At 44.0% G+C, this 25,211-nt stretch overlaps 1 protein-coding gene across 2 annotated transcripts in view; it reads right to left on the bottom strand.

Annotated features, from left to right (window-relative positions):
• Nucleotides 1-1,452: 1,452 nt before the first annotated feature.
• The window catches only part of bahcc1b (BAH domain and coiled-coil containing 1b), a 226,510-nt gene continuing 202,751 nt past the window's right edge, over nucleotides 1,453-25,211 (bottom strand). For both annotated transcript variants that reach the window (XM_070857695.1, XM_070857696.1), the window contains 5 exons: nucleotides 14,937-15,068; nucleotides 9,672-9,824; nucleotides 5,520-6,649; nucleotides 3,105-3,341; nucleotides 1,453-2,604 (listed from right to left, as the gene is read on the bottom strand). In XM_070857695.1, the coding sequence (XP_070713796.1) occupies nucleotides 2,398-2,604; nucleotides 3,105-3,341; nucleotides 5,520-6,649; nucleotides 9,672-9,824; nucleotides 14,937-15,068 (1,859 nt within the window). In that variant the 3' untranslated portion in view covers nucleotides 1,453-2,397. The remainder of the gene's footprint in view (nucleotides 2,605-3,104; nucleotides 3,342-5,519; nucleotides 6,650-9,671; nucleotides 9,825-14,936; nucleotides 15,069-25,211) is intronic.

Raw genomic sequence — 25,211 nt, 5'->3', positions numbered from 1 at the left:
ATACGTAAAAAGACTGAAATGATCTAATAAAAGTGGGTCTGGTACAGACTTAACAGAAAATATTGCAAATGCACAGCAGGCCTGAAAGAGAAAGATCGTTTCATATTTGGGGGCTTCATCAGATCCTCGTGTTGGAATACACTGCCACACCTGAAATGCCGGCTTTTCCTTCTCTTTCAGATTCCCATTAGTCTGCTGTGCATTTGTAGCATGAGCTGCTCCTATTTCAGATTTCCATTCTTTCAGTTATCTCTTTGTCTATGGCCGGGGCCTTCTGTGCTTCCCTGCTACGTGATTTTCTGCCCAGTAAAGTGAATAGGCGGAAAACCGCGTGTTGCCTGGCCCAGGAGCGGAGAACCCCGGCCATTACTTTCGATAGCGGTGAACTTGCCGTCATGGAATAAAGCTGCAATTAAAACTAACAAGCATGCAGCCTGAGGAAGCTTGGGTTACGTAAAGCTCAGTGACACCTTTTCGCTCTCAGTTATTACATTTAGGCCATAAGAGCATCAATAGAGAACTAAAAATGTTATTATTTGCCTTGTATTCGTCCATACCAACCTATTGCATTGATTTCCATCCCACCCGTAAGTCTTGTTCCAAATCTAGATATGCCTCAAAAAATAAGAGTTTATGATGTAGTTTGATGGGTTTTACATATCTAATTACCATAAAACTAGCAAATTAGGAAAACATGATCTCCATGGGGTTTACTTGTGGATTCAATGCCTCTGCTGTAAAGGAGAACACACAGAGAAGCTACCATGGAACAATCACAGATCGTAACTCAACAGGTAATGCATCATAGCACTCCTGGACGTCACAGCACATCTGGGCTTTAAAGAGGCAGTATCACATTTTGCTGATCTTCTAAAGCGAATGCTTAAATTAGGAACGAAAGGACCCAAAGACTGTTTGGTATCAACATTTATGTTGTACATGGTTTATTTTCTCGAGTTTATGTTTGCAATGAGCCATTGCTGGAACTCCCTATCAATTCTAGTTAAAAAAAACCTTTATAAACCGGATAAATGAAATGCTTGTTTCCGAAAGAAAACGTAATACCTCATGGGATGGGTCCAGCGTATCACACTCAGCTTTAGCCTTCATGGGTTAAACATTCTTGTCGTCATTCACTGGTATATTTTTCGTAAACTAATCACCACATTTGTTTTTATCCTGCACCTCCTACAGTAAGCAGATTCCCATTGTTTACATGAGAGAAGGTAAGAGGTGCGTTATAAAGGGATTTTCTCCAAAGCGTGGAACCAAATTGCTGCATGTGGGATTTGCTCTTCGTAACAGTGTTAGAAGCTTTTATACAAAGCCGGCATAGGCCAATAAAAGGGAGACTGTCTCGTTAACATCTGTGCAACAGAGAGGGAACAAACATTGCTGACCATTCCCTAAATGTGTGCAGAATTCTGTACAATTTTCAGCAATAGGGATTATAATTCTCTTCACCAATCACTTAAAAAAAAGGAACATTTAACGCAGAGCGAATCACTCAACAACTGTTCAGTTAGGAGGTTAGAATTAGTCTGACAGAATGATGCCACAAACTGTCTTGTATAAGAAAACAGTCTTCTTCAAAGTCAAGTCTTTTTTTTTCCTTTCTTTTTTTCTTCTTCAGAAGTTCCAGCCAACAAGCAGTCTCAGCTGAGCTGAGTAATGCAGTGCATTAAAAATAAATCCCGGGTTTTTACAAAACTCTCCAGGAAACAAAGTAACAACAAAAACACGTTAGACCTGATTCTGCTTTGCAAAGTTGAAAGCAGACAGAGGTACTGGGAGTGTATGGCTTGTATGATGCTCTCATTTTTCTTCTTTCTCCAATCTACCCACGCACACATGCACACACACACACACACACACACACGCACTGAAATAAATTCCATGCTGTTTGACCCATGGTTGAAACCTACTCTGATCAAGGTCTAGTTCCCATGTGTCCATTCCAGCTTCCTTGATTCTTTGAGGCCCAGCTCTCACATCTCAAAATCTTGCCTCCTCCATTGTTTGAGGCCTAGTTCTCTCGTGTGCAAATTCAGCCTGGTCGACCCATTGATGCCTAGAAGTCAGACGTTGCAATTCCAGCCTACTTGATGCCCCAAGGGTTCCACTTTGGTAAATCCAGTATTACTGATCCCCAGAAGGCTTAGTTCTTATGTATCCAAAAACCATTCTGCTTGACCGCTTAAGGTCTGACTGCTAATGATTCCAGGACTATGTGCTTGAGCCTCAAGGTACTGTTAACAAATTTCCAGATCCGGTCCATCTTGCATCATTTGAAAAGTTCATTAGGTTAGTTAGTTTTTTAAAAAAAAACAGAATGGTTTCTCAATCCCCGTTAGTGTGGTGCAAATCCAGGCTTTATATTAATTCATACATTTAGTTTTAACAGAGACTGGGTACTCCATCTGCATTGAGAATTCTGCCTATCGTAGGGTCGTAGGTTCCTGCCAGATAGTACAAGTCCTGACTATCCTGGTACTTCTTGGTTTTTATCATTTGTTCATACTGTTCCAGACTGACCACCTGACACTTGTGGGAAATAGTCTGTACATCATTTTCATCTTCATGACAAGATTGGTACAATGCTTTCTGGAACAGCAAGGGAAACTCTTATTAGAACATGAGCTGAGTGCTGAGGTTTACATTCTGCTAAACGACAACGTAAATAGTTGTTAAATAATCAAACACAAGTCCCCGCCGTGGCACAACACGAGTCTACACACAAAATCATTTTTGAATAAAAGAATAAAAATAACATTTGAAACTAGAATGTTAAGTTTGGGAGATAGCCACATATTGTAACAATAACATTCAGTTAATGCTCCCAGATCAACAAAGTCAATGGAACAAAGGCAGAAGTGTACCATATCCTCATATAATTACACTATTGCACTTAACTGGAAAATCAGAATATTGCATCCAGGTGCATGTAATAGCCTCTTGCATCTGAATTAGTGTTTGTGCAATACCAAGCAAAGAAAATGTACTAAGATGGTGGATTCAGGACTTTAACATTGGGTTTTCATAAAGTGAACCATTAATTGTCACAATTACAATCATGATTTGCCTGTTACTGTATTATGTCTCACCTTGCCGTCGTTGCATTTTTTGCCCAGTTTTGTTTCTTCAGGATGATAAAACCATTTCACTTTAACCACCATGTTGTTTCCCCATGATTCCCACATGCTTTCTATCCGACCAATGTACGGAAGATTTGGGCGCCCAACAGAAAGGAACACCGCACAATCTCCAACACAGATTGTCTCCTTCCCTCTCACAATGGCTTTGTAATAAAGTTTCTTTGCTTTTCCTTTCATGCCGCGTCTCTGTGGGAAAACAATCACAGTCTTGGTTAAGAAATAAAATGGAAAAGGCTGGAAACATTCAGCTGGTCAGGCAGCATCTTGGAGAGAGGAAGGTCGATGACCTTTTCAGTCTTAGTGTGGTGCCGCTAAATTATCATCTTACTTTTGTTTTGAATTTTCTCCCCTTGGGAATAATTGGAACTTTTAGCGCCGGGAGAAAAGTGGGTGATAGCTAATTGGCTGCCCGTTTTACACCAGGCCCCATCTTCTGTCCACTGACTTCGACTGGAAGGAAATCGAGGCGAGGTGTAAAAGGGACTGCTGTCATCTGTTTTTTGCCTGGTGATAAAAGTTCAAATTACCCAGCTTGTTTCTGAAGGTGGTGACTTCTACATGTCAGTTTAGAGACCCCTGTGTTTTCCTGCACAAACATGGAAAATTTAGACAGCAAACTTTTACTGAAAAACCCAAAGTCTCTGCATTCAGCACAGTAAGTTGTCATCAGGGCAGTATTGCAGGGCAGCAGTAACTTGTCAAAGTGGCTGTTCTTATATGAGTCTGTAGAAAGACATACTTGCTATGGAGGCGTTTCAGAGAAGGTTCACTAGGTTGATTCTGGAGATGAGGGGGTTGACTTATGAGGAAAGGTTGAGTAGGTTGGGCCTCTACTCATTGGAATTCAGAAGAATGAGAGGTGATCTTATCGAAACATATAAGATTATGAGGGGGCTTGACAAGGTGGATGCAGAGAGGATGTTTCCACTGATGGGGGAGACTAGAACTAGAGGGCACGATCTTAGAATAAGGGGCCGCCCATTTAGAACTGAGATGAGGAGGAATTTCTCCTCTCAGAGGGTTGTAAATCCATGGAATTCACTGTCTCAGAGAGCTGTGGAAGCTGGGTCATTGAATAAATTTAAGACAGAAATACAGTTTCTTAACTGATAAGGGAATTAAGGGGTTATGGGGAGCGGGCAGGGAAGTGGAACTGAGTCCATGATCGGATCAGTCATGGAGCAGGCTCAAGGGGCCATATGGCCTACTCCTGCTCTTATTTCTTACGTTCTTATTTACATAGCGCCTTTCATGACCTCCAAATGTCCCAAAGCACTTTACAGCCAATTAAGTACTTTGGGAGTGCAGTCACTGTTGTAATGTAGGAAACACAGCAAGCTCCCATAAACTGCAATGTGATAATGACCAGAAAATCTTCTTTTAAGTGATGTTGATTGAGGGATAAATATTGGCCAGGACACCGGGGGATAAATCCCCTCCTCATCTTTGAAATAGTGCCCTGGGATCTTTTACATCCACCTGAGAGAGCAGAAGGGGCCTCAGTTTAATGTCTCATCTGAAAGACAGCACCTCTGACAATGCAGCACTCCCTCAGCACTGCACTGGAGTGTCAGCCTAGATTTTTGTGCTCAAGTCTCTGGAGTGGGGCTTGAACCCACAACCTTCTGACTGAGGGGAGAGTGCTCCCCACTGGGCCACGGCTGACACTAGAGTAGATATAGGCAGATCATGGCATGTGACAACAGGGAGGGGAGGCATGAGAGTCACAGCCAAACCCAATTTTGTCCTCATAAGACATCTAAAATTGTTCTTTCTATAAAGGTTTCAGCACATAATGATGAATCATGATCAGGAATGAGACCATTGCTGATTTCCCCCCATTGCCTTGTGAACACAGATTCCAATCGCTAGGTCCTGCTGAGATTAACTAACCCAACACAGACCATCGATCAAATATATTACATTTTTTAAAAAGTACTTAACAAAGGAGCCTTGTAGTTCAAATAGTGGATTGCTTGACTCATATTTAGGTTCCGCGGTTATCACCAACATATATCTGCCTCAGTTGTGCGAACATCATCAATTTATGGCAAGGCCTTTAAATGGAGTACTACACATAAGAGGGACAGTCCACCTCATGAGATGGGGAAGGAAGAGGAAAAAGTGTCTCTATGCGGATCAGTCAATTTTAATATGTATGAATATTGGCCCATCTCAGAACAACATTATTGGTACATGTGTTCCTAACCAGCTGCCCTCCTGGCTGGAGGGAACATAGAGGCTGACTTGAAAGAAAAAACCTCAGGCCAAGCTCCGCACATCCATGGGCCCCCCCGTTGCATAGCACTGCAGTGGGGAGGGGAGAGATTAGTAGCAGCATTAGAAATGTTGCTGACACCATACCTGAGTTGGCTTCCCAGACCATTTCCAGAGCTGTCGTGCTGGGAGAAAGGAGGAGATTTTGGGGCGATTTTCCACAGACGGTAATCTCTGTCTCTTTGATAACTCCTTGGCCTTTTGAAGTCTTAGTTCTTCCTGCCTCTTTAGTTTGATCTTATTATCAGACATCACAGACTTGACTGAAAAGGAGTGAGGGGACATTTTTGTCTCGGTTTGGCGTGGATCTGAGGGGGTCAGCATTGCAGGCACAGGGTGTGTCATACAAGTTTGAAGCAAGAGTGTTGAGTCATCATCAGAGCTGTATGATGAGTCATCATTGTCGGATGAACACAAGCTGGATGTGGAGGTAGAACCAGATGTTGACGATGACGAAGATGCCGAAGATGAAGAGGAGACAGACAGCCTAGACATAAACCTCGACGTGACACTCTGTTGTAAGTTTCGATTGTCATCCTCATCATCCATGTCAGAGTACGAACTATGGCTGTCACTGTCACACTCCATGCCAAACTCTGATTGGCCAGTGTAGTCGTTCATGGCTAAGCTGATGGGAAGGTTTTGAAGTTGAGCATGTTTTCCTTTTAGAAGTTCGATCCTTCCATTTCGGTCTTTGCTAATCAAAGCTGACTGGGAGTAGCCAGCATCAACTTTCACTCCAAACTCCTCGCTCATAAGCAAGGCCTTTCCGTTTTTTGTTTTCGGAGACATCACACCTTCATGATCTAATTTCACAAGATATTCTGTTCCTGCTTTCCTCTTCCCACCTTTTGGAACTGATGCGTCCATTTTGTCCATCCTCCTGTACTTCAGGGGCTTAGGGTTTGGTGCTAGACTTGGACTGCTTCCAAAGGATGCAAAGGTGTTGGCAATGCTACTGAAGGAGTCAACTTCAAACCCACCACTGAAGACAGGAGGAGGGAGGCTGTGCACTGGGAGCAAGCGCTCTTTACCCTTCATCCTCTTTGTGCTTCCATTCAACTGAAACAGGTTTTCTAAAACAGCGCTGCTCTTGTTGGAATTCTTTTTCTTTGTCTGGACGATTCCTGGCCAATTTATCAGTGCATCTGTCTTTTTACTGAGCATGTGCCCCGCTCTCAATAACGTCGATACCTCGGAGTTTAAAACTCCTTTTCCTTTAAAAAAAAGAAATGATTATTCTTGTATCATTTTGACTGAGAATCAGGTCACTTTAATGCAAGGTGCTCAATCTACCCTCTGCACACATTAGAATAGTGTAAAACTATAAATAGATATGCTACCTGTTTATTAAAAAGTATCACCACACATTCAGAATCCTTACAGAGAAACAACATCAATCCTGTTATTATTTGTAGCGCTTATGTTTCCTGGTAAACAGACCTTGTTACAGTCTACTTACCCCATTTTCCACTCTGCCACTGTAATCACTTGGATAAAATATGAAATTTAATATTGAGAAATTTTATATTTCAAAATGTTAATTTGAACACTACATAAGCTCTGTTAGGAGGGTATTAAATAGTACACTACCTGCTGTCAGTGGGTGGTCTATAGGCTACTTAATTCTCCACCGTTTCCCACTGTCTTCCCACCCGGAATGGTCAGCCGGCGAGAGTTGACATGCTCTGGGCTGACCACTCTGGGGCATTGGCTGAGTTTCTAACTGGCACTGCTGTTCAGCCGCAGAAATCTGTCCCGGAGTTAAAATCGGGGCCTATTGGCCTGTATTTGATTCCGAGGAGGCAGTCGTGTAAATATGTAACAATAAGACTATGTGCAGCGTTGTGTGTCATTGAATAACTGGCGGTACAGCACGTGTCTGCCCTGAATAGAAAGTGAATAGACCTGTTTTGCCCATATTTCAAATAAACCAGATTTGTTTTGCGTTCATTTTTATTCTGCGCTCCACTTGGTAAAAAGAAAAAAATATATAGATTTAATGGGGGGCATATCCTGCAACAGGGCATGACTCACCTGCTTTACACCAATCACAATGGGAAGGAAATACTGAATAATGATCATGGGATTTTAATATTGTGTTACTGAGCACAGCTGTGGTTTGCAACAACGATCTGCTTTTTGTGCTGTCATTGTAAAAGAGTTTCTATCCTATTACCCACCATCATTCGCTGAAGACTATAGTTAGCTCATGTCAATTATGGACAACAGCGAGAACTAGTTTGTATTCAAAGCAGCTTATCGGTTAATTAAATGCAACGTTTGATACTATAAGGTCCCTTTAACTGTTCAACTGAATTTGTTTAGCTGTTTGGACACAAAGTGCATTTAATATTGAGCCACCCTTTCATGTGCCTTTTACAGGCACTACTGTCTGTTTGTTATGTCAGCCAGCTTGGCCTGATGAAGTGAGTGCAGGAGTGACTATTCCCTTCTGTTGTACATTCAAGCCAACTACCTCTTACAACCTTGACTTAATTTACATTTATTGCAGTTGTTTGACTGCTAAAATAGTCTTGCTGTATACACAGAGTCAGAGTGAGGCTGTGCAGAGCTGCCTGTATAAACTGAACATTATCTGCGGTCCTGGCCAGTGCAATGGAGTGAATCATGCACACTGCCAGAAGAAGATTTGTTACTTCCTTCCCCACAATGATTTTGTCAAGTCTGTTGTCCGATTTGATTCCACTCCATTGTAGAAACTCCAACACATTTCCAGCCCTTTGTTTACATTATACTAGTTCCGCTGTAAACCGACTTGTGCTGGCACAGTAATAACGTCACAACATTCAAGAAAATGCCAAATCCCACTATTGCTCAATGCACATTTAATCAGTACTTCTTTTCTTTAAAAAGGTTTCACTGTGGACTTATTTGCTGATCTACTTTTGGTCTGCTCATAGTTATCATAACAGAATTACAGCAATATTACAGGTTTTATACATTGTGAATTATTGCACATCATAATATTGTCACTTCCTTAATTGGCAGCAAGAACTCAAATGCTAACAGGGGAGTGAGGTTGGACTTTAAAATGAATCCAACTTTGTTGAACAAACTTGTGTAACTAATAGAGGGCTTGGGTTACATTTCAGCTCCCATTAAGCTTTCTCTTTCGGGGGACTGGGTGGTGCAGGAGATTAGACACAGGTGTTTCACCTTAGGCATCCGGGTTCAAAACCCGGCGAACAATGAGATGCAAATCTCCTCTGACTGATTGCTGTGAGGGTCCTACATGACATTTAGGGCAAGTTTCAGTCTAGTTCTTCGAGGTGAACAGCCTGCAGCATATTCCTGTTCCTAATTTGGCATTAAACTGACAATCTCACACAGATGTAGGGAGTAGAAATCTTCGGAGGTTGGAGGCGAGGCGCAGGATGCATCTAACTGGGCTCCGCTCACCTTGGGAGTGCTCCACTTTGACAGTTAGTGCCTCAAATGGCGCTTCACAGGAGTATTATGCGATAAAACATTTTACACCGAGCCGCATAAGTTGAAATCAGTGCAATTGACCCAAAGCTTGGTCAAAGAGGTATGTTTTAAGGAGCGTCTTGAAGGAGGAAAGAGAGGTAGAGAGGCAGAGAGATTTAGGTAGGGAGTTCCAGAGCTTGGGGCCTAGGCAACAGAAGGCACGGCCACCGATGGTGGAGCGATTACAATCAGGGATGTTCAGCAGGGCAGAATTAGAGGAGTGCAGATATCTCGGGGGGGTTGTGGGGCTGGAGGAGATGACAGAGATAGGGAGGGGCAAAGCCATGGAGGGATTTGAAAATAAGGATAAGAATTTTGAAATCTATTAACAATTGACATTTGCATGGGACTCGAATCTACGAGAAATTCTGGTACAGAGAATCCCTCAGATATGTCTTCCTACTGATACAATTTCCTAGACCAAAAAACAATGCTAGCCACTGACGTGTTGTCGACAAGTTTTAGAACTGGTCCATAAAATCCAAGATTTGTCGCAGCACATCAATGAGCAGAATCGTTTGTCAAGAAGAAAGTGCTTGTTTGCTACAAGTCACCAAAGAATTAAGAATTCTTGCTGGTGATCCAAGTTCAGAACACCCCATGCTTAAAGGAAATTATGAAAGCAAGTGGGGGGGGGTGGGGGGGCACTTAGTACAGTGTTGAGGACTGTTGTTGCAGCGTTTATATCGAGTGTTACACTGTGCCTCACGCTGAGAAAATAACAACAATCTTTTAAGATAAACCCACCAGCTTTCCCTTGCGCTGAAGTCTTCTTGCCGGAGTTTTTTCTCAATTCCAAGGAATTCTGGCTGCTTTCTGCACCTTCTCGCTTCCCACTGGGGAATCTCCGAACTCGAAGTCTCCCATTGGATACCAGCAGTGCAGTGGAAGGTTCTGTACCTGTAAAAGGAAGATTTATATTGAAATGTGCTCATTTAAAAAAATATATTGTAGAATTTATTGCTTTTGATGTTTGTACAATTCTACTGCCTTTCCTGGATTCAAGCTCAAGTGGAGCTTAAAGAAATGTAGCTTTTTTCCACAATCTAAAAAGAACTCCTCAGCTATGCACCTGTTCTATCTTCTAAATAAAAAACGATTCTTTTACAAACTGACAAATCACCACAAACTAATCCAGCACCCCTTGGAAACCTGTACCTGAACTAACCCAGAACCCAAACTCATCATCATAGGCAGTCCCTCAAAATCGAAGAAGACTTGCTTCCACTCTAAAAGTGAGTTCTCAGGTGGCTGTACAGTCCAATGCAGGAATTACAGTCTCTGTCACAGGTGGGGCAGACAGTCATTGAAGGAAAGGGTGGGTGGGGAGCCTGGTTTGCCGCACGCTCCTTCCGCTGTCTGCGCTTGATTTCTGCATGCTCTCGGCGACGAGACTCGAGGTGCTCAGCGCCCTCTCGGATGCTCTTCCTCTATTTTAGGTGGTCTTGGGCCAGGGATTCCCAGGTGTCAGTGGGGATGTTGCATTTTATCATGGAGACTTTGAGGGTGTCTTTGAAACGTTTCCTCTGCCCAACTGGGGCTTGCTTGCCGTGTAGCAGTTCAGAGTAGAGCGCTTGCTTAGGGAGTCTCGTGCCGGGCATGCGGACAATGTGGCCCGCCCAATGGAGCTGGTCGAGCGTGGTCAGTGCTTTGATGCTGGGGATGTTGGCCTAAGCGAGGACACTGACGTTGGTGCATCTATCCTCCCAGGAGATTTGCAGGATCTTGCGGAGGCAACGTTGGTGGTATTTCTCCAGCGCTTTGAGCTGTCTGCTGTATATGGTCCACGTCTCTGAGCAGTATAGGAGGACGGATATCACGACTGCGCTGTAGACCATAAGCTTGGTGCCAGATTTGAGGTCCTCGTCTTCAAACACTCTCTTCCTCAGGCAACTGAAGGCTGCGCTGGCGCACTGGAGGCGGTGTTGGACCTCGTCGTCGATGTCTGCCCTTGCAGATAGTAGGCTCCCGAGGTATGGAAATTAACCCAATTAGCAACCCAAATTAATGTAGTGCCTAAACAAACTCAGTACCTCAATCTAACTCAGCACCTCAATCTAACTCAGCATGCTAACTATTTCAATTTTCTAGACTGACAAGACTTCAGAAACTGACACATAACCACAAACTGACCTGTACAGATTAACAGGTCCCTGAATTAATTGTTGGGCTTTTGCTGCCATGAGCTGATCACAGCCAGAGTGGCAGTCAAAACATGAAAATTGACCTCGGGTTCCCTCGGTGCGTGGGGGGAAATCAGACATGTTTCCTGCTCCTGATCACTATCTACTGACACCTGCTGGAAAGCATGAGCACGAGGCTAGCACTGGGCTTTGTAATGATGCACCTCAAGGTACAATAGCCTGCTGATATTCACAGCCTAGGCTTCTACATGGAGACATAAGAACATAAGAAATACGAGCAGGAGTAGGCCACCTGCTCCGCCATTTAATAAGATCATGGCTGATCTGAACATAGACTCAGCTCCACTTCCCTGCCCACTCCCCATAACCCTTTATTCCCTGATCACTCAAAAGTCTGTCTACCACCGCCTTAATTATATTGGGCTCAAAATTAGCCCACCCTTTTTTCGGCGCACTCACCAGAGATGTGGGCTGAAAAGGGCACCAATAAAATCTCCCCTGATTCAGGCCGCTGTGTTGCCTCTCCTGGGGCGTGGCACGGCATGGCCAGTCGATTGGGGGGTGGAGCTAGGACCCTGCGCCAGAAACAGTGCCGGCAGCTCTGCACATGCGCGTTGGAGTGTGCGTGCATGCGCAGTAGCTCCCGCCTCCAGCCTGTGTGTGTGTGTGCTGCAGCGTGGGACCCGATGTGTCCCGCTCCTAGTGGCCTCCCGCACAGGCTGGCCCGCTGCCTTCCCGGGCTAGAAGGCCACAACAAACAGGTTGGTGCGGGGCCCAAGCCAGGGCGCTGGGGAGAGTTTTGATCCGGGGGTGGGTGGGGGGGTGATAACTGTGTAGCCAGTAATTTTAATGAGCGTACTCAAGACTTTCCTTAACCCTGTTGATGAAAATACTTTCCTAACCAAGTTAATAGAAAATATTTTCAAATACATCATAATCACTTACACAAGCGCAAATTGAATGTGCAAAATGGGGATTTTTAAGATACTCCAGAAAAATCGTTGCTCCAAAAAAAAGGGAGCAATTCCTGGCCTATTTTGAGCCCATTCAATGTCTCAGCCTCCACAGCTCTCTGGGGCAAAGAATTCCATAGATTTGTAACCCTTAAGAGAAGAAATTGCTCCTCATCTCAGTTTTAAATGGGCGGCCCCTTATTCTGAGACTATGTCCCCTAGTTTTAGTTTCCCCTATGAGCGGAAACATCCTCTCTGCATCCACCTTATCTAGCCCCCTCGTTATCTTATATGTTTCAATAAGATCACCTCTCATTCTTCGGCACTCCAATGAGGATAGGCCCAACCTACTCAACCTATCTTCATAAGTCAACCCCCTCATCTCCGGAATCAATCTGGTGAATCTTCTCTGAACAGCCTCCAATGCAAGTATATCCTTCCTTAAATACGGAGACCAAAACTGTACACAGTACTCCAGCTGTGGCCTCATCAATATCCTGTATAGTTGTATTTGGGTGAATTACCTGTGGATTCCCAGCACCCATAGAACCCTACTCCAGTAAAGACTTAACACCTTGGCGGGGAAGGGGAAAGGAGACAGAGAAAACTAGAAAAAAAATTCAGCTTCGGATTGCTAAAGAAGATGAATTTTTCAACTTTATTTCCTAGTGTGCATTATTGTAATATTTTAATATCATTGCTGTACTCATCAGTATATTAAACAATGTACTAAGCAAACATGATTTGAACAGCTCACAAGTGCATGATACATTTTTATATCCTCTAAATAATGGATTTTTTTTTCAATATTTCAGCAAACAAGAATAATTAACTCACTGGGGAGTGGGAAACACAGGTGATCTTTCACTCGGTTGAATGAGCCACATAACTCACACACACACTTGCAGTACTCATGAATTATAGCTCTTCATACTTGTAAAAGATTCTCCCATTCACTTCTTGTATATAAATTGCTTTCGACATGTGTATTTTGGGATGGAATTTTTTCAGTATTGTTCTGTAAAATTCAGGACTTATCTTTCAAAGATACGGTAAAGACTATCATGATGGTTGAGATATTTTTTTTTTAAATCACTGTCTCTGAGCCACTCAGGCTGAGAAGGTCCCAGATGCAATTCCCAGTGTGTTCTGAGTCACTGGCCTCAGCCTGGAAGCAGACAGTTGTATAGGTGCAGCGTCAAAAATCCAGAGTTGTGGAATCCGGACTGATCGGTAGCAGGATCATCTGGAATCCGTAAAATGTTCCGGAATCCGGACCCACCGACCCTGGGGCCCCGCCGCTGCCCGACCTCGGGGCCTCGCTGCCTGCCCGCCCGAACACTTCTTCCGCGATAGGGCCCGCCCGAACAGCTCCTTCATGGCGGGGCCTGCCCGAACACTTCCTCCGCGGTACGGCCCGCCCGAACAGCTCCTTCGCGACGGGGCCCGCCCGAACAGCTCCTCCATGGAGGGGCCTGCCCGAACAGCTCCTCCATGGCGGGGCCTGCCCGAACACTTCCTCCGCGACGGGGCCCGCCCGAACAGCTCCTTCATGGCGGGGCCTGCCCGAACACTTCCTCCGCGGTACGGCCCGCCCGAACAGCTCCTTCGCGACGGGGCCCGCCCGAACAGCTCCTCCATGGAGGGGCCTGCCCGAACAGCTCCTCCATGGAGGGGCCTGCCCGAACAGCTCCTCCATGGCGATAAGGGAATTAAGGGTTATGGGAAGCGGGCGGGTAATTGGAGCCGAGTCCACGGCCAGATCAGCCATGATCTTTTTGAATGGCGGAGCAGGCTCGAGGGGCTAGATGGCCTACTCCTGTTCCTAATTCTTATGTTCTTATGAGGCCCGCCTGGACAGCTCCTCGACAGAGGGGCCTGCCCGAACACCTCCTCCATGGCGGGGCCCGCCCAAACAGTTCCTCGACTGTGGGGCCTGCCCGAACACCTCCTCGGCGACAGGGCCCTCCCCCCCTTTCTGACGATCAGAAATCCGGAAATACCCGACCTTGGGCACGGGTGTTTCCCGATTCGTGACGTCAGAAAGACGATCGAAAGTCTGGAAAAGCCCGGAATCCGGAACTGCCTCGGTCTAGAGGGTTCCGGATTCTCGACGCTGCGCCTGTATTACAATTAATGCTCCCCTTGAGTTAGAGGAGAGGTACACATTGGTCAAGGTGCCTGTTCTTAGTCGCTGTCCTGTGCTCCCTGCTGGAACTGCACATGTTTGGGTTCTGGGTGAGGGGATGGGTGATGCTCTCACCAAGATCAGATACCTTGCCAACAGCTACTGTTATACACATGAATATTGGTCACTGGGCAATGGATGACAGCGGAACTATACCTCAGTAGGGGAATCAACACCTTCAAGAGGGAGGGAAGGAAATTGGGGAGTAAAAGGAAGACAATGGTATAAAGAGCCTGTACAGTATCTTGGATGAGTTGTTTTTGTCTTAAACCTAAAGGTAATTTTATTTTCAACAATAACAGCTTGTATTTAGATAGCGCCTTTAATGTAGTGAAACGTCCCAAGGTGCTTCACAGGAGTATTATGCGATAAAAATTTGACATCGCGCCGCACAGGTAGAAAGTAGAGCAAGAGGTAGGTTTTAAGGAGCGTCTTTAAGGAGGAAAGAGAGGAAAAGAGGCAGAGAGGTTTAGGCAGGAAGTTCCAGAGCTTGGGGCTTTGCATTTTCAGTGTAAAATAAGATTTTTATGAAGCACCCAAGTAATATTTTGTTGGTGTTTGGCTAGATTTACATAATACATAATATAAATTTATAATTTACGAAACATTTCTCTGGCATTAGATATTTGAGAGGTTCCCCAAGTTCAAAAACGTTTTTGCATGTAAACATTCCGTGACCAAACTGCAGTAAGAAGAAATGGTAATTCTGTATCCCATGATTACTCACACTGTATTTTATAATCTGGAGGGAGGAGACGGATGTTTGACAGAGAAATTCGTCCCACGTCGCCATCATCAAACTCCACCGTGACAAAATCATCTCCATCCTCCTCTTCTTCCTCATCACTGGAGCTGCCTGCTAGACAAAAAGCACAGGAGAGGCTCTGGTTATAGGGAGGATATAGGCAACAAGAGATGACTACAATGTGCATCAGTTGCTGACTCTCCGTGGTTTCCTTTTCGGTAAAATAAAGTTATGTGTGCCGTTTAACGCAAATTGCAACATTCAGCACCATTAAGCCACCAATTATTTATCTTAAATGTGCAACTTTTCAAATGAGTCCTGATCCAATCGTTTTAAATTTCAGCAGAAGAACTCTGCAACAGAGTACATACGAAAATCCAGACTCCGACTATGTGTAACATGTTGAGACAAAGAAGTTATTTATAGCAAAATTTTCTCAACCAGTCTTTACTAAGTCGGGGAGAAAGAGTGTAAGTAAAGATCTGCTCATACATCATCAGTGGTTTTCCTGTAACATAATATTTAATTACTATGCATATAAATATTTTAATTCCGGGTTGCAAGGTTGTGTTCGAACACCAAAACTGCATTGATCCTCGGCAATACCTGGGGGAGAGAGGGATTTCCTCTGTGGACTGTACGTTTAAAAGACTTGTTATTCTGTTTCTAAAAAACACTTTCCAATTTCACTGCACATAGTACACAGAAGAAATCTCACTCCTTCCCAGTTACTGAAATGGTGGAGGAAGTAGCAGGGTTTTTTTTTGGTTTGTTTAATAGATTCCCTTTCTATCTATCTATCTATAGATCGATCTCTCTCTCATATATCTGCTACAATGGGTTTGTCATCAAAATGTTAATGTTCTTGGAGACTTCATTGGCGAATATTCATCCCTCGACCCACATCACTAAAAACAGATTATCTGGTCATTATCACATTGCTGTTTGCGGAACCTCGCTGTGTGAAAATTGGCTGCCGCATTTCCTGAATTACAACAGTGACTACAATTCAAAAGTACTTCATTGGCTGTGAAACGCTTCAGGACAGCCTGAGGTCATGAAAGGCGCTATATAAATACAAGCCTTCCTTTCTTTCCCTGGATCACACCATATAAGATGGCTGGTTCAGCATCACAAATGACGCACTTAATAAAATGGAGAAAATATTATATTAGGAATGCTGAATTTAGTTACAGGCTGGTATTGTACACATTTACATGTGATGGTGGCATTTCCTCAAGCTCAGCTGGAATGAATGCATTTTTGTAGTGTAATTAAGTATTCAGTCAGTGCAGATAGATATAGCACTTTTTGACAGCAGCACCAGTTGCTATTGATTAGTGCTAAATTTTACAAAATCCCTAAATACTACCCGATTGATCTCTTATTGGGTATTGGCGTCATGACTAATTATATGCAGTTCTGATTATAAGCGACATTTTCAAGTTGCTGCAGGTAAAGCAAATGGATAGACTGTGGATTTGACTTTATTTTTTAACCTGTTGCAGCTATGGCATAGACACCAAGTAAGGATACACTCTGATGGTGTTTTAGTGGTGAGTGATCTATTACTGCACTGCAAAAAAAACCCAGAGTAAGTTAATTCCAGTTGTGATCCTTTCCTGCATGAAATTACCTTTGTCAAGCTGAAAATTACTCAAGGACTATAATGTACAGAAAAGCATACTGACACATGTTCTAAATAATAAATATTCAACTTCACTACCTGGATAAGTAGTTGCTAATCGATTAAACTTTTTAAAAAAAACTGTCCTGAAAGTTACAGGTCGCAACATATTTCTGATTCAATAAGCTGTCACCTTTCACTGACAGAGGAAATACAAACATAGCCATCTTTTCTCAGTATATACTGTATCTGTGGGGTAAGAATCATTAACGTTTAAAAAAAAATCTGAAACTTATTGCCAAATAATTAATAAAATGACCATAATAACGCTAATAACTAGACCTCATTGAATTGGAAAATACAAATGGCCAGATTTTAGTTAACCTTTTAACAAGGTAGACTGATGGTCAGTGTTGATGAGTGTCAGAGGATTGATCTGTGCCCAATCACACCAGCATTGGAGCATCTGTCTCTCAGTCAGATGGTTACAGACTTGAATTTCAGTTACAACCTTTTGACAGAGCGAATGTATTTCACCTGCTCTTGTTTAGAGCACAAGATGAAGCAATGTACTTTGGCGGGACACATCTCAGATGAGAGGAGAAAATTGACATATTGGGATAGAAATGAGTCTGGGCCCGTTTTCAGGCCTCGAAACGTAGGCCCCAACGGAGAGGTCTGAGGCCGGCCCAAAGTTCGGCATCGGGCCGCATGAATACTTTTGTGTGTGAGCTGCCTCTCATGTCTCCATAAGCAGCTCGCTCATTTTACTTAGAAGAATATTGGGTTTCTTGCTTCTCCAACAGCAGTCCAAAGGTACGTCCCAGGAGGGGGGTTTGCAGCGGGCAATGGCTCGGACCAATCGCAAGGACTGTTGCGTCGGGGATGCACGCTTGCTCTTGGCTCCACAGGAAGTTTTGAAAAACCTGACCCTTTGCAGAAATGCCAGTCCCGCTCATCGCTGCCGAATTTCTGTGAGGGGACCTAAAACAGGTGTTAAGCTCCTCATTTACATATGTGAGGGAAGCCTGTTTTAGGCGGTTGCCAGGGATGCCTGAAAAGTGACCTGACCCAATTTCAGGTCAGACTTTTTTCCCCAAAGTGTCCTTGGGGTGCCGAACGTTGGTCCATAAAATTAGGCCTCATTGGACCTATTTTACACCCGTAAAACATGCGGAACAAGGTCCAATTCCTATCCCATTATCTTTGCCAGAGGCAAATTAATCCTCCCAATGGCCAATTGTGGCAGTCACGGAGTCATCTGTGACTCATACCATTACATCCACAGAAGGCTGGCTGCCTATGGTCATTGCCAACGAGAATAAAACAGAATATTTTGACTTGAGGACGAGATATTATTTAAAAAAAAGCAAAACAGATCGAGAGGGCCTGCAAATACCTCGTCGTCTGAACTACTACTCTTATTTCAGACAAAAGTCCTGAGTCAGAGGGAGTTAATAGCACAACTTCCCACTAGGCTTTGATAAACGACATCTGGATCTTGTACTCCCCAGTCACATTCGACCTTGGAGCTCGTCAGTGACGGATATGACCAGTCTGTTCTCATCTCAAACATTCATACCAGCGGCATTTCTCTCCACTTCACTCCAATATTATCAACATCCATCACCCCTCTCTCAATGTGAGTAGCAGCATCATTTACACAGCTTGCAATATTCAGCATGCTCCACAAATCCATCACCTTAATGGAGTACTAATTCAAATTTAAATGTTTGCGCAGCGGCTGTGGAAGTGGCCTTCGGTAGATAATTATATGATATTGTTTTTTCCTGCTGACAATTGTAGCAAAGCCGTACAACTGACCCATGGCTCCCCTTATCTCTTTGTGAAATATTCAAGTTAACCAGATCTTTTTTCCCCCCCTTTTACTCCTCAAATGTTGCTTGATTGCGCGTCACACTAATCCACTCAGCACAGCAGGAGAGTGATTCATGGGCAGGGCCACTGATACGCAGTTAAAATAGACAATATCACAGAAAACAATCTCCAAAACACCTATAACACAAAAACACATCATGAATATGAACAGGAATAGGCCATTCAGCCCCTCGAGCCTGTTCTGCCATTCCAGTAAGATCATGGCTGATCTGTATCTCAACTTCACATCCGCATTTGCTCCATATCGCTTGATACCCCTTAATTAACAAAAATCTATCAGTCCCAGTCTTGAAATGTCAATTGGCTGAGACCCACAGCATCTTGGGGGGAAGAGTTTTCCAGATTTCCACTACCCTTTGCCTGAAAAGGTCTTCCTGATTTTGCTCCCAAATGGTCCAGCTCTAATTTTAAGATTGTGCTCCCTTATTCTGGATTCCTCCGCCAGAAGAAATAGTTTCTCTGTAACCTATCAAATCTCTTAATCATTTTAAACACCTCGATTAGATCACCCTTCAACCTGGTAAACTCAAGAGACTACAAACCAAGTTTATGCAACCTGTCCTCATTATTTAACCCATGGTATCATTCTGGGGAATGTGCGCTGCACTCCAAGGCCAATATATCCTTCTTGATATGCGGTGCCCAAAGTTGAACACAGTACTCCAGGTGGGGTCTGACCAAGGCTATGTACAACTGTACAATCACTACCTCACCTTAGTATTCCAATCCCTTTGAGCCACAGGCCAACATTCCATCAGCCTTTTTGATTACGTTGTGTACCTGTGCACTAGCTTTTGATGATTTTTGCACATGAACACCCACATTCCTTTGCCCCTTCAGAGTTCCTAATCTCTCCCCATTCAGAAAACATTCTAATCTGTCTTTCTCAGATCCAAAGTGGATGACCTTGCACTTCCCGACATTGAACTCCGCTCTGCCACTGTTTTGTTCACTCACTCAGTCTATCCATCTCCCTTTGTAACTTCCTGCTCCCATTTACGCAACTTACTGTGCCTCCCAACTCATCTGCAAACCCGGATGTACAACTTTTAATTCCTTCATCCAAATTGTTGATATATTTGGTGAAAAGTGAGGGGCCCAGTACAGATCTCTGGGGACCACCACTTGTCATATCCTGCCAATCAGAGAACGCTCCCTTGATCTAGATCCGCTGTCTCCTACCTCTTAACCAATTACCGACCACATCATAAAGTCACCTTCAATTCCGTGCGCTCTCCCTTGGTGGAGAATGCGGGCACAAATGAAGGAATCTGACTAATTCAGTCACTATAAACTCGGAGATTTAATTAAAAATGAACAGCACTGTGGAATATGATCCCTAAAGCACCGGTAAAAATCCCGGCAGTCCACAGAACAAAAACGGAATTGATCTTATTCAGCCACCCTGGTCACAGATATGTCACTGTTACCACACTGCAGCTCCCTGAACTGACCGTAGGATGCATATCCAGAATAAATCACAAATGAAGGTAGAGATTTTGATCAGTGAATTTCACATATGGACACTTAATGTGCTTGTGTGTGTGGGGCTATTTTTACGTTAAGTGTTGAGCTTTCATGCCTGCATTAAAACGGCACCCGCAGGATTGTAGTTTAAGTGCGTTAAGTGTTCATACGTGAGCTTTGCCAATCAGAATGTCTGCTCTACAGTATTTTATGTTGTTCATTGTTGTGTTCATATTATTGCTGGAATGCGTCCTGAGCCCCCTCTTGTTCTATGTTGGGCTGAGAGATGAGTTTGCTTCATTTATACGTTAATTAAGAAAATCGACTTGGCCCAATTTGAACCACTTAAGGTGCTGTTTCCACTTATTGTTAATTAAATAGGAATGTACTCGGCTCTTTCCAGTCGTTTACAGTGTTTCAGCCAGTTGCAGCCTGACTTCCACTCAAGTGGTTGGTCACACACGTGAGATGCAGAGATCCATGCTGAGCCAATTATGATCTCCTTGACTTAAGTGGGAATGCAGCGATCATCATGGCGCCCAACAACGATTGTCAAACTCGCTCACAAATCTGAATTCACTCTCATTTTGACAGTTTGAATGAGCTGAGTTATCGTCAAGCTACCCGAAGAACACTGTGGACTGAGCCTGGATTTTCCTACGCTGTAGTTTTCCCCCTCGTCTTCAGCAAGAAATATACACTTTCAGCTGAAGTCAGTAAAGCAAAACTGCTGAAAATGGCTCCTGCGGGCTCTGCTGTTGTTCAAATGGCACTTTTGACGTACATCCTTTGTGAGTGGTGAGAACGCTGGTGGAGGAAATGCATTTGGGCTAAAAGTGAATACTAGCAGCTGTTCATTGCTACCTCCTTACTCAGCTGTGACGTTGTTAGCCGACAATTTGTGCACTTGGAGCATTTTATTTGACTTTTTTTTTTTACCCTGCTTTGGTGCAGGGCCATCCGCATTCAATTGTTTGTTGCACATACAGAGGCTGAGCTCCAGGACATAGTCGACGTATTTACTGAGGCGTACGAAAGCTTGGGCCTTACTCTAAACATCAGTAAGACAAAGGTCCTTCACCAACCTGTCCTTGCCGCACAGCACTGCCCCCCAATCATCAAGATCCACGGCGTGGCCCTGGACAACGTGGACCACTTGCCTTATCTCGGGAGCTTCCTATCAACAAGAACAGGCATTTATGACGAGATCCAACACCGCCTCCAGTGCGCCAGTGCAGCCTTCGGCCGCCTGAGGAAAAGAGTGTTTGTGAAGATCAGTCCCTCAAATCTGCCACCAAGCTCATGGTCTATGGGGCCGTAGTAATATCCGCTCTCCTGTATGGCTCAGAGACGTGGACCATGTACAGTAGACACCTCAAGTCGCTGGAGAAATACCACCAACGATATCTCCGCAAGATCCTACAAATCCCCTGGGAGGACAGACGCATCGATGTTAGCATCCTCAACATCCCCAGCATTGAAGCACTGACCACACTTGATCAGCTCCGCTGGGCAGACCACATAGTTCGCATGCCAGACACGAGACTCCCAAAGCAAGCGCTCTACTTGGAACTCCTTCACGGCAAACGAGCCAAAAGTGGGCAGTGGAAACGTTACAAGGACACCCTCAAAGCCTCCCTGATAAAGTGCACCATCACCACTGACACCTGGGAGACCCTGGCCAAAGACCGCCCTAAGTGGAGGAAGTGCATCCGGAAGGGCGCTGAGCACCTCGAATCTCATCGCCGAGAGCATGCAGAAATCAAGCGCAGGCAGCGGAAAGAGCATGCGGCAAACCAGTCCCACCCACCCTTTCCCTCAACGACTATCTGTCCCACCTGTGACAGAGACTGTGGTTCTCGTATTGGACTGTACAGCCACCTAAGAACTCATGTTAAGAGTGGAAGCAAGTCTTCCTCGATTCCGAGGGACTGCCTATGATGATGATGATGATGATGATGCATTGTTTGATGATTCAATAAACTGTGGCTCACTCTGCAACAAATCAGTGTCATCACTGTAATTTAAAAATCAGATCATTGCCAATTTTATTATCATCGGCTGCGTAGAGTATTGTAATTTATTTTGGGCAAATAATATAGTCTACCCCTATTAATTCAAAGTCTTTTTTTGCTCAAAAATGTGAATTACTATCGCGCGAGCTGGCTGTAGAGGCGTGGCAGGCACATTTATTTTAACAGAGGCCCGAGGTCCAATTTCTGGCCGGTTTCTGGCCTCCCGGATGGGGCATGGCTGTCTGCCCAGCCCCAATTCTGGGCCCGGAAAGGAACCGGGATGAATTTCCACTCCTATGTGCCTATTGTAGTATGGGGCTGGGATAGCTCCGTGAAGTATGTACATTATAAAAAGAGTCTTAACATCTCTCTCACATCCAATTCTAAAGTTTTTCCCCCAACTGCAACAAAAGATGTGTCCTGTTGTGGCTGTCATTGCTTTGCTGCATTGCCCGAGGCTGTACTTTTATTCAGCAGAGAGCATCTGTAGCAGTAACCATAACGATGGAGGTACGTCAACACCATCTTCTTCTGCCATAAAAGTGATCTGAGCTGGAAGCATTGTTGGACCGAGAAAGCACAATCTGGTTTCAGAATCCAGCTGCTCAGACACAGTGCGTGATCAGTAACTCGTTATGACAATAAAGGATTAGCAGTGATGGTTCCAGTTCCACGAGTTTTTTGGCACACATGCCACCAAATAGTAAACGTAAGATTGTGAAAATGATGCAGCTTCAGCTTACCAAAGTTCAACCGTTCTCTTCAGAAAGTGCTGAAAAATAAATCTGACAGAATTTGTGATGTTGCTCCCGCCCAAGCGTTCACTACGGCTGCTAACTTTAGGATTTGTGGGATCATTGTCCCAACAATATGGCTTTCCTTTCTTCATCTCAGAATATGATTTTGCTGATGATTCTCTGTATGGGGAAAATCAGAAACTGCCTTCTCACTGCTGGGAAATTCTCAACGAGTATTATCTGCGTCCTTTAGGTAAATTTGAAGATATTTGGATGTTCAATAGCCGGCAGAATGTTAATGATGCCCGACTGTTAAAATGGACCACTTGTCCCACTGGGTGACCCGTGCGTCCACCCAGGAGTTAAAATTGTTTTTGGAACATTAATACTGATGCAGGAGACACGTGTGGGGACTCATTTTTTTATTTATCCCAATGATCCTTTTAAAGCTGTTGGATTTGCTGCAAGACCAACATTAGTCGGAACCGGCTCAACCCACCTTGAAACACGAGCATAACACGCGCAAAGCAGCCGCAGAAAGTGCCAGTGAGGATGGTGACTATATGCTCTGAAATCTCAAATCAAACAGTGACCCTAAGGCCACTTCATGAAATTGGAAGTTTACTTACCTCCCACTCATTCCAATCAGTCCAACAAAGCAACATTACAGCATTTAAAAGGGATTGCCAATCTATTCCCAGCTGGCTAATTCTCCAAGTTAATCAAAAGGTCCATATTTTTAAGTTACTGTGCTTTGGCTTTACATTTTACAATTGCTAAGTAAAATTGCTGCACTTGAGGTAAAGTTGTATTTAATATATTAGATTCCAAAGATGACTTATTCGTTTGCAATCAATATATTTCTTGTGCTTTATGTTTTCACATTCAATTTACTCTGGCCAATTTGAGAAAAAGGTCTTTTGTTAGGAAGACTGAGAGGGAGAGAGAGGGGAGTCATTCATCTCACCAGTCACACATGGAACAACTCCGCAATGAACATCTATCCTCGACTAATGACATGCTAGGTTACTTTCACACCACATACCTATGGCTGCTCTGTGGAAACCTATTGCGGACTTGCACCTCTAAATGTTGCACAGTTAGAGAGGGATCACACAGCAACTGGTGCTCCAAAGTTTCCCCCGTTTTCAGTGATGAGTAGGCCTATCCATTTAATTTGTCTTTGGGAGTGATTGCAACTGACTGCAGGATGAACGTGGTGAAGGTCATGCAGGAAGGTAACTATAATAACGTGTGTGGTTTTGCACATAAACTAAATCTTGCTGTCACTTCTGTACCTGACAAACATCGGTCTTTATGCAGCACCCCTGCCAATGCACTTAGCATTTGCAATTATTTCCACAGATCAAAGAAACGTGTGGGGCTCTGAGACAGTGTCAGCCAGAATATGACTCCTGAGCACCACTTCAGACAAAATGCTCATCGTGGTCCTCATTTTAAGCTGCAGCAGGAGGGGACAACTTAACCATGAGCTCCGTGCCACTGCCATTCTTCTTGTACAAGGAAAAGACTTGGAAATGCTTCATGTTAAGACCATGGCCTTACCCCTCCCTATCTCTCCAACCTCCTCCAGCCCTACAACCTTCAGAGATATCTGCGCTCCTCCAATTTTGGTCTCTTGCGCACCCCCAATTTTAATCGCTCCACCATTGGTGGCCATGCCTTTAGCTGCCTAGCCCCTAAGCTCTGGAATTCCCTCCCTAAACCTCTTTGTCTCTCTTTCCTCCTTTAAGACGCTCCTTAAAACCTACCTATTTAACCAATTTTTTGGTCATCTGCCTTAATATCACCTTATGTGGCTTGGTGTCAAATTTTGTTTGATAACGCTCCTGTGAAGCACCTTTGGACGTTACATGTGCTATATAAATGCAAGTTGTTGTTTATTGTTTTCACTTTCATTAATGATTTACATGAGGACATGAATGGAACCATTCTTAAATTTGCTGATGACACGAAAATGTGCACACGGGTTGGTAATTCGGACCAAATCAATGAGTTGCAGCTTGATTCAGACAAATTAGGAGAATGGGCCTATGTGTGGCAGATATCCTTTAACATGGATAAATATAGTGTAATGCATTTGCGGCTCGGAAACCCCAGGCAGGGGTACCTGTTAAATGTTACAGATCGAGTCAAACAATACCTGGGGGTAATAGCTGATTGCTCATTAAAGAGCACAAGCAGTGGAGGTGGCTGAAGGGAAATCAAGTAGGGTTTTAGGTTGGATCATTAAGTACAAAATTGTCATAAAAGACCCTGGTGCGTTTGCACATGGGAATGTTGTGTCCAGTCTTTTCCTCTGCACAATTTCCAGGATAATAAGGTTCTGAATAAGAACATAAGAAATAGGAGCTAGAGTAGGCCATTTGGCCCCCCGAGCCTGCTCCGCCATTCAATATGATCATGGCTGATCTGATCATGGACTCAGCTTCACTTCACTGCCTGCTCCTCCTAACGCTTTACTCCCTTATCACTCAAAAATCTGTCTATC

This window comes from Pristiophorus japonicus, chromosome 16, assembly GCF_044704955.1.
Source record: "Pristiophorus japonicus isolate sPriJap1 chromosome 16, sPriJap1.hap1, whole genome shotgun sequence".
Classification (NCBI taxonomy): Eukaryota; Metazoa; Chordata; class Chondrichthyes; family Pristiophoridae; genus Pristiophorus; species Pristiophorus japonicus.
Note: the sequence above shows the minus strand (reverse complement) of the source record. Positions and strands in the feature narration are given on the sequence as shown.